We start from the raw sequence: 10487 nt of genomic DNA on the forward strand, positions 1-10487 counted from the left end.
TGCATTACGAAAATATGACGGTCTTATTTAACAACACAGTAGTTGAATATAAGACCCCAATTTTCAGGCATGCTTTTTCATATACTGGTATATTATTGCATTTATTATGCATACAGACCAATAAACAAATTTCAAATTATTTGCATTGTTATTAACTTTTAAAATAGTCTCTTTTACAATAGATAAAAAAACGCACGGTGTTCTACATGTAAAAAGACTTTTTATTTCCCCACAACTTCATGAAGATGAAAATGGATATAATCACGAAACACGCATGCTTCATGCATACGTATATGGCTCTCTTAAAGGGAATTTTAAAAAAAAAACAAACAACAAAAACAAGTAGGGTGCGGATTGTTATTTTGTTTACATAAGATCATGCTGTTTATCGTTAAGAAGCTTGCAATCTGAAATGGTTAACAATGCAATTACCAATGTAATCTGCAAGTGTACATAAAGTGGTCGGCAGTTGTGTCTGGGCTCTCGTTCTACTATCTTCTTTATTTGTTATAAACATATTTTATTAGCTGTATTATCTTAAAATGTCAAGACGGTCTATACGTTTATCATGAACTACGCACGTCTAAACAATCATGTCATGACGCGAATTTCCAAAATAAAATCTGAGAAATGGGTCTTCTGGATCAATCCTGTAAAGCGTTATTACGTTAAGAATTATTTAAAGGTATTGTGACATGTTGACGATCATATAAATCAATATGATTTCATTATGATTCCGATATGTCAAGCAAGTGAATGCGAGTTATTAGTTAGCAAACAAGAGCGATGTTACAGGAAGACAACAGAACTCGAAACTTTTTGAGAGCTTTAAACTGATCGAAATATAAGAAATCTTTAAACGCAGGACAAATTGTCCTCAAGAAACATACCTTACGTAAAACTCTTGAAATAACCAAGATGTATGTTTGTCCCTGATATAGAAGAATGTAGAAAGCAACATTGTGAAGGCGATGTCCAACACATACGAAATTACATATTTGATATATATATCTGTGTAACATTTCTGACTCATATGAACAATGCAACGTATGACTTGCAAGTGAACTTATATATATATATATATATATATATATATATATATATATATATATATATATTTATGTATGGACAATACGTTCTGCATATGTTTAATGCGTCGCAAACTTGCCTGTGTAGATGACGGATCATCTTGCGATCAAATTGCTATTGTCATCGAAGAGAACAGGTAAGTTCGCATTTACATTTCGTAGAATTTAGTTACAAAAATAGTTTGTTGTTGTTTTCTTCCTGCTTTTCTTTGGAATAGGAATTAAGAAAAATACAAAAGGTGATGAATAAAATGAAACATTGATGCTAGTAATTTAGGCTGCATATTTATAAAGTGATACATTCTGAATTACACATTTCTGTTAAATTATTTGAAAACAGTTACATCTGTCTCTTTTTGCAGGTTTGGGCTGATCACGCTACAGTAAATAATGAACATCAGGGAAAAAAAAGATATCAATTTGGATTCCAAGGCAAATGCATGTACTTTTATAGGAATGAAGGGCGAGAAAAAGTTTTGCGTTTTGTGACTAGTTATGGAGAGAATGCAATGTATTTACATTAAATTTGATTTCCACTCCACTTCAAGAAATCAAAGGATTCATCGATTGTGAAATATGGAACAATGCTTATTGTTTCTGTTTGAAAGCAAAGCATTATACGAAACGACAGACCCCGTAGGCCCGAAACTGTATGTACAAAAGACTTGAATTCATGTTCAATTTTTAATCATATTTGTTCATCTATAACTTTGCTCCAGACAAGATTAGAATTTTAAAATACACCAGATTATCTGACTATTAGTATATCTACATACACATCAAATTATATTAAAATATTCCGGATTATCTATCTATCTATCTATCTATCTATCCCAAATTTTAAAATATTCCGGAATATCTATTTGTATATCTACATACACACCAAATTTTAAATAATTCCGGATTATTTAACAAATTGGAATATCTAAATATACACCCAATTTTAAAATATTCCGGAATATCTAATTTTTTTTCTACATACACATAAAATGTTAAAATATTCCGGATTATCTATTTGAATATATACATGCACTCAAAATTTTAAAATATCGCTGATTTTCTAACTATTATTATATCTACATACACACCAAATGTTAAAATATTATGAATTATCTAAGTATTAATATATCTACATTCACACCTAGTTTAAAAATAATGTAATAAATTTGGAGTATGCGCATTTGGTTATAGCGCCCCGTTTTAAGGAATTCTTAGATTTGTGTGATTACTTGTGTGATTGTTGGAATTCGGCGCAACGGAAATATCCCTAGCCCGAGATAATTAGCCAATTACTAGGAGCAAATGTCACGGAGTGAAGTGTTAGTGAGTTTCCATGATGCCATGGTTCACTAGGGGTGAATTCCCACCAAAACCGAATGGATGTCCCTGTCGTAACATAGTCCATGTTAAAATCTAGTGGTGTACATTGGTGGTGTGACTGCAGTGGCAGTATTTACGGTAGGAAACCGGTAAATTACACAAAGGAATAAATAAGGGACTCGGCAGATACCGTTTATGTAGTCATGGGGGCAAATATGGCGCAGTTATATTGGCGAAATGTATTTGGAAAGCATACATTGACTGGCCTAAGGTGGCGGAATTAAAATAGTTCCCAGTGTTAGGGGATACTCGTATCTTTTCTAAGGCGTCAACGGCTGGCGGTACGGAAACCTGATAAAGATGCAGATGTGCGGTTGACAGATATGTGGCAGGTTGTTTTTTCTGTGGTCTTGCATTAATTAGAGTAAAATTTGGTATAGAATGGACACGTCGGGCTTTCTAATTTACAATTGAAGTTGTATGGAAGTCTTTGGAAAGTTGGTGTAAACTTACGACTTTTAGCGGGAATCGCGCCAGGGTTTGACAACCGCTCGGTCAAGTAAGGACCCTTGGCATGTAACAATATGAAGGAATATCTAACTAGTTGTACATCTAAATACACACCTAAATTTATGAGATGGAGCAACTCTGCTTGCTAATATTAGAGCTTTAAGCCCGAGTTAAAGTTTTGTGCTCATGTATATTTGTGATTAGAAGCCCCGGTCAGGCAGTTTCATATGTTCTGGGCCGGAATTAGTGTTTTGTCACAAACCTGATCGGTTAAAAATCACTCTGTTTATGTTAAACGATATTGCCGATTGTGTGAGCTCACTTATTTGTCTGTTTGCAGATGACTCATCTCTGCATTTTCCATACCTTTATTGTACTGAAATAGAGCTTGTCATGAATAACGATCAAATAAAAATGAGTAGCTGGCTCTTAAAGTTAATCCAAAAACAACATACAAAAAATAATAAAGAAAATATAAAAAGCACAACAAAATAATGGCAATATTTGTCACGAACAAAAACGTAACAAATAATCCTGAATTTGTTTTTGACAGTATCAGACTATAATATTGGATTCTCATCGCCATCGACGATTATTACTTTTCACCAAATACCAGATGGAGTTGTCACATTGATAGCAATTTGAAAACAGAATTCTCTCTAATAGCCAATCTTCGTAAACTAAAATACAAACTCGGCAGTCAAATTTCATAAAGACTGTATATAACCTATATCAGACCTACCTTGGAGTATGCCAGTGTAGTTAGTGACGGATGCTGATTGATCGATTAAAAAAAAACTGGAAAAACTACAGCTTGAAGCGGCATGAATAGTTACGGACTTCCAAACTACACTAGTAGGAAATCTATCTATTTTGAAACAGGGTGGGAAAGTCTGCAGTCTAGAAGAAAAAGGCAAAAGTTACTAACATTCTACATCATTAAAACGAGCCACACTCCGGACTATCTCATTGAATTACCCATCCCCCTTGTCCGAACGAAGAAATTATAACCTTCCGCTTCTAAACAATATGGTCATTTGCAATTTTAGGCTAATTTCTACCAAATCATGTTTTATACCCTAAACAGTACCTTTGTGGATAAACCTCGAACAGGATACTCAGTATAATATGACATACTGTACTTTGAAAAAGTGTTTATGTCCAAATATCGTATCTAGAAAAATGCCAAGAGTAGTTAGGTGGGATACCCTAGGGACAATGGGAATTCCACTCAAAACAGCCCTGGGACAATCTGGGGACAACGGAAATTTAACATGGAGAAAAATCGTGGGACAATCTGGGGACAAGGGGAATTAGCATTACATGGGAATAGAGTTTGGGACTGTCTAGGGACAAGGGAAAATTGAACATGGGGGAAATAAAGTGTGGGTCTGTCTAGGGACTAGGGGAATTTAACATATGGAAATTGAACATGGTGGGTCTGTATAGCGTCAAGGGGAATTGAACATGGTGGGATTGTCTAGGGACAATGATGGTAGAGGGTCAAACACAACAGAGACACAGACATACATACACTAGTACAAGCGTGGGATTTATATATAAAGCATTACCAAGACCTGAAATCTTGCTGGGGTGTTCAAAAATTTGCATAATTGTAATGATGCTATAAATAGCTATAATCAAGGAAATGCTCAACTACAAAATGGATGTGACTAAAAGTAACGTTAAAATGACGAAATTGTCCCAGAATTTAAAGGAAAATAAACATATCCCCGAAAATTAAGTTACAATGGTTTAGACTAAAATGGATAAAATTAGTAACTACTTACAATATCAACTTCTGTGACGATCGTGGATAAATACCTATGTATCTATAATCAACTGAAATTCCTATGAAATCCCACTATCTATTTATAGCTCCAACTTGTGGGTTTTTCCTTTGGAAAATCCCACTATCTTTTTATAGCCTCAGCTTGAGTGACGTTCCTGTTTATGAATTCTAGTATACATGTATAGCTACAAAATGTGGAAATCCCCAAGTCGATATTTATAGTCTCAAAATTTCCAGCGTCAGTGACGTCACTGTACTGAACACTAGGGGATAAATGGCAACAGTGTTGCAAGTGGCTGACCTGAATACGCGCTACTGTAGGTAGGTAGGTAGAGTGTATCTGATAGGGATAAAGTGAGTTTTATAGGGACAAACAGAGACCAATACACACACACACACACAACATACGCGCGCAGACACACTCACACACACACACACACACACACACACACACACACAGAGGGAAGAGGAAAAAACAAACCCCAAATACACTATCAACACAGAGGGGAGATAATACAAACCCCAAATAAACTATCCACACAAACGTACCCGAACGCATACAAACCCCAACTATACTATCCACACAAGGTCGCTAACGCATACAAACCCCAAATATACTATCCACACTCGGGAGGAAGAAAAAAAAAAACCAAATATACGATCTACACAACTTTCGCTAACACACACACACACACATACACACACACACGCACACCACAGAGGGAAGAAGAAAACCATTATACACTATCCACACGGAGGGAAGAAATAACCCTTTATATATATATACTATCAACAGAGAGTGAAGAAAATAACCCATTATATTCCATCAACACAGAGTGAAGAAGAAAAAGTCTTTTGAAAGCACCTAAGCCCTCACCTGCAATGACCAACTCTGCCAAACACCTACACCCCACCCCACCCCCACTCCCAACACTACAAAACCCATTTAACCCGTTATTTTATGGCATCAGTGTGTGCTTTAGGAAACATCAAGACACAAAATGATGGATGAATAGACTGACTATAGTTTACGGACTTGCATGCCTAAAGAGCGTGCGTGAAGGAAAACATCCTTCCATTTCAATTCTAACTAAAACATGATCCAGAGGGATAGAGAGAGGTGAAAGAGCACAATTTCATAAAGTGTGAGTAAAAACAAAACACGCCATCCTTATTATACAATGTCAAGACCAAGAGACACTTACGTTTTCTTTCTGGTTTATTCTCTTTTAGAAGGTAGTATGAAATTTCACATCAGGGCCAACGCATCGGCTCACATTGTCAATTTTTCCATTTCCATGTCTTTACTGGCGCAAGTTCTTCATCATCTTCTGAATCCCTCTTCTCTGTTTCGTCTTGTTTCTGTTTCTTCTCTTTTCTCGTAGGGCACTCTGAATTCCAGTGTCCTTTCTCCTGACAACGATATTAGGTATCTTGACTTTTGTCTCTCTTTCTTAGACGAAGCAGGTATTTTGGAGACAAATACCCATTTACCTTTGCAGATATAGCAAACTTCATTAGCACACACTTTCGTATGACTCTCATCAAATCAACGACCAAAAGAGTAAGTTTTGTTGCCACTTTCGCCTGTGAATTATGCTTTCGTATGACTTTTAGCAAATATTTGACCAGCAGGTCGATCTGTGCTGACTCTTCCATCTTCTTGATCGTTTGAGAGTGGGATGAATACTCTGACGCTAAGACACTCTCCTTATATACAGGGACCTGCTGCGTATGAAACCTAGTCAAATGTAATTTTGCAATAAGATGAAACGATTTCATTGAGGAAGTAAAAGGCAATGATGTACCGTATCGCCTCACACAAAACCTGAAGTGTTAGCTCAGATCTGTGTCAGCGATTTCGAAGACGACATAACTGAGCTTTCATCAATGCTCTCCATTTATGCAACAAAACCACGAGTCCTGATTCACGCCAAAAGAAATTTCGTTCGGTCCATAAAAATAGTATCACATCTGAGAAACGCAAAAACGAACTTCCAGAAAACTGAGAACGACGGCTTACACCTACAATGTGAAATGTATGAGTTCAAGTAGTGCGTAAAACTTAGTCAAATTAAATTTTTATAGTCAAGACGAAACGATCTCTTTTCGAAGAAGAAAGCAGACACCAAGCGACAATGGCGATCTGTGTCACACAACACTTTTCAAAATGTATATGATCAGAGGTTTGTTCTAGCGATCTGCACGGTTAAATTAAATGTTGATGTATTTTGTAATAAGACGGACACAATTTCCATGGGATCGCCCATGGAACCATTGTTCGTGCATTAGTTTAATTTTTTAAAATATTTTTTTAATATAAATCGCCTATAGGATAGACCCAGTAAAGCATGGCCATTCTCGTCACTGTGTGAATAGCTACTCAAGTCAATTCGAAGTGAACGCGGTAAGAAAATAAGTATAGCCAATGAAATGGCTTACAACGGGTGATGCATTGTTTTGTTCTAGGACTGTGGCATAATAATCCCTATGTTCTTGCGTTGTTACCATTACAGTGCAGACAGACTGAAATTTGAACTTACAAGCCCTCTTTGTGTGTGTTGTACCATTTCTTCTTACCACATCAAAATACTGAGCGTCACAGTATTGGTTCGCGTTTTCAAGCTGACCATTTTTTTATATCTCACTTAAACATTTTAACATAAACACTCACACTCACGTCGGTAGAGTCAGAACAGACGTGTTACAGTACTGAGGGGCATGTTATCTTTTTTTTTTGTTTGTTTGTTTGTTTTTTAAACTAATAAATTTGGGGTTTGTATGAAGTAAAGAACCGAAAGTACAGTGAAACTCAAGGATGATGACCCAATCTGTCTGTCTATTGATGCGTGTATTTACTTCAGAAGAAATATGACCTCTAAAACACAAAGAGATACGGCAAGCATGATTAGAATGAACACAACGATGTTTTCCTTCACGCCCGTGTAATTTAGAGCTTCAATCCTCTTTGAAGACAAACTTGGTCTTCTTTTGTAGGGCTTGAAATAATAAAAAAACCTGAAAAAATCTTAAGCACTTTGCTATAGATAATTTCATCAACAGACTAAACAACATAAATACCGTTACAACACTAGAAGCCTTAAATCTTCTATCAAAAAGAAATGCATCAAAAAATTAAAGATTAACGATAACTAACCAATGAAACCGAATTTAACAAAGGCAGTGACATGTGAAGAAATGGCTCTCACTTTGGAAAGGTAGGCGAATGTACTCTGTCATGCACCATCAACTTGAAAAAAAATTATAAACAGAGAGAAACCTGAATTCAAAATTCAGTTGTTTTTTCTTCAAAATTGTTTCGTTTCTTTTTTCTTTTTTGGAATAAATCTAAGCACTAATATAGAGTGGAAAAGGGAAAATGCACATACAAGCTTTGATATTTCTGAAAAAATGAGGGGATATTCCTAACGTTCATAACCACCTATATATGCTTGGACTTGTCTGTGACTCATCCACAAAACAAGATGTACATATTTCTGGTCAAGCTGCAAGTGTGTGCGTGTTTTTGAAAATGGTAAAAATTGGATATACAATTTTCTCGTGACACTTATAAAGTGAAGAGTCTGTGCAAGTGTCAAAAGCCAAAGTCATATAAGTTTTGTATTTTGTACGGCTTGTAAAGATTTCCACTTTAGAAAATGTGAAGTATCACAAGTTATTATCACAAACAGAAGTGGAACATAGGGGCTTGCAAGAAAGAAAATAACCCAGACAGTTGGTGTCATCAAGAGTGCTAGAGACGGTACCCGAACTTGCTTGCTTGCTTACTTGAATTAAAGTGATTTTCGCTCTAATGGAGCATATATCACTGGTTTAATAACGCACCGCGTGATTTTTAATTACTCCTGGGGAAGGAAAGAGAGCCTCATCCCCCAGGCTTTTATGTACTCACAGACTACTTTTAAATTTAGCCACTCAGGTGTAGGACTAACTAGTCCTTAACAACCTGACTGAAAGGCTTTAAACATGAGTGGGAATAGTCTCACCACACACTCATTTTTCTGTCCGAGCGTGGTAAAGGAGGAAAAAGGTGCTCAAAAAGACAGCCATGGGTGTTAAGTACTCAACAAAACGCTAGCCCGTACTTATTTCAAATCAAGTCCCGTTTTTGCTAATGGACGGTAAAAAGTACCAATAATGTGTTAACCACTTGTGCAATTAGTTCAAATCTAACGAGTCTGTTAAATTTCCTACTTCCTAACATATCTATCTAATATTAGTACTTAGTGTACATAAAAATAGCCGTACTGATCTTATTTAAAGTATTATGTCTAAGAGACATATACCAGTTTGGTCACTGTTAGGTTTAAAAAGTTAAGTTTGTTGCGGTGTTCCAATGGGTCAAGTTTGTTTCGAGAATAGTTTAGTCAAGGAGGGATACCAAGCCAAATATGGTTCCCTAGTTAATAAAAAGCAATCTTTTGGAGCCCTAAAAAAGGCTGGTTTTTTTCTGTTAGAAGGTAACACGTCTCTCTTTTGCTTTCACGTTCTTTCCCGCACTCCTAGTCTCATGATTCTTGATATCAGGAAATGCGTAGCCATGATGCGCGGCAATGTAAGCAGCGGCTTCTACCAGTTGACTGAGGGGGTATCCAGTGTAGGTTTGTCTGTAGAATTGGGGAAGAACTCTGACCCTAATCCCCATTGAGAAGGTCTTGGTTTAAAGGTGTCTAGAGATTTGTAGGCAACGTATTGTATGGCTCTAATAAACTACCCTGCTTTGTTGACGTCATACAATGCTTGATCTAGTCCAATTTCGGTGTACTTCTCAACGAGGGTCAGCGTCCCCCTCCTCCTCCTCAACCGCCTCAATTTCCTCTTCCGGTTCTGATACTAATTCTTTAGTTGAGGTAGATAGTTTCAAATCCACTGCTATGGTGTCTGTCGCTGTTATTGTTGTTGTGGTTGTTCTTTCAGCTGAGATTGCCTGTAGTATCGGAGTGAGAAAAGAACGTTGTTGTTGTTGTAGGGTTTAACGCCATTTTTCAGCACAAGATAGGCTATACATGGCGGCCAGTGTTAATGGTGGAGGAAGAACCCGGGAAAAACCCGGAAAGAACCACCGACCCACGAGAAGCTACTGGGAAGCTTTCTCACATACCCACGTTAGCCGAATCCGAGACTCGAACCCACGCAGACAAAGGTGAGATGACAGTGATCCGTAACGGAGAGCGCTTTAGACCACTCGGCCACTCGGGGCCCCAGAAAAGAACGTAGTGCCTCCGATAATTACATTTGAGTTTGCCTTACCGTTTGTCTAACATAATTGGCCCTTTGTTTTTGCCACCACTCTTTCCGGGGCAGGTTGTTTGTTAGGTATAGTCGGATGTTGACTAGATGTTATTTGTGTTCTCGAGGTGGGTGGAGTGCTAACTGGCTAGGTCTGCATTTCTTGCTCCCGCTACTGTTGCGTATATTTCTTCCCTCCACACCGAGTTCTGGGCCTAATTCTTTTAATTTCGTTGTACCCGAACTTACATTATCAATATTATCACCAACAAAAAAAAAACCGCACAAACCTAAAAGAAACACTCACTCACTTTTTTTACTGAACATTACTATTTTTAAAATTTTGGTAAGCGACGGAAACGAAGGACTTAGAGTCACACTTTCTAACCAAGATAAAGAAATCATGTGCTGATAGTCTCTTCTGTATTTTTTCTTCTAACTGACTAACATATCATAGGCAATGGAATGTTATTTCTTTTCGAGAGTATGGGGTAGCCCTGAATTTTTTTTTTTGGAACTTGAAGCTA

At 37.0% G+C, this 10487-nt stretch overlaps 1 protein-coding gene across 2 annotated transcripts in view; it reads left to right on the forward strand.

Annotated features, from left to right (window-relative positions):
* Nucleotides 1-2296, forward strand: part of LOC149770780 (uncharacterized) — a 75540-nt gene extending 73244 nt beyond the window's left edge. For both annotated transcript variants that reach the window (XM_089949132.1, XM_089949133.1), the window contains one exon: nucleotides 1451-2296. In XM_089949132.1, coding sequence (XP_089805258.1) covers nucleotides 1451-1461 — 11 coding nt within the window. In that variant the 3' untranslated portion in view covers nucleotides 1462-2296. The remainder of the gene's footprint in view (nucleotides 1-1450) is intronic.
* Nucleotides 2297-10487: the final 8191 nt, after the last annotated feature.

This window comes from Sinohyriopsis cumingii, unplaced genomic scaffold (genome assembly GCF_028554795.1).
Source record: "Sinohyriopsis cumingii isolate HCF-2022 unplaced genomic scaffold, ASM2855479v2 utg002371l, whole genome shotgun sequence".
NCBI lineage: Eukaryota > Metazoa > Mollusca > Bivalvia > Unionida > Unionidae > Sinohyriopsis > Sinohyriopsis cumingii.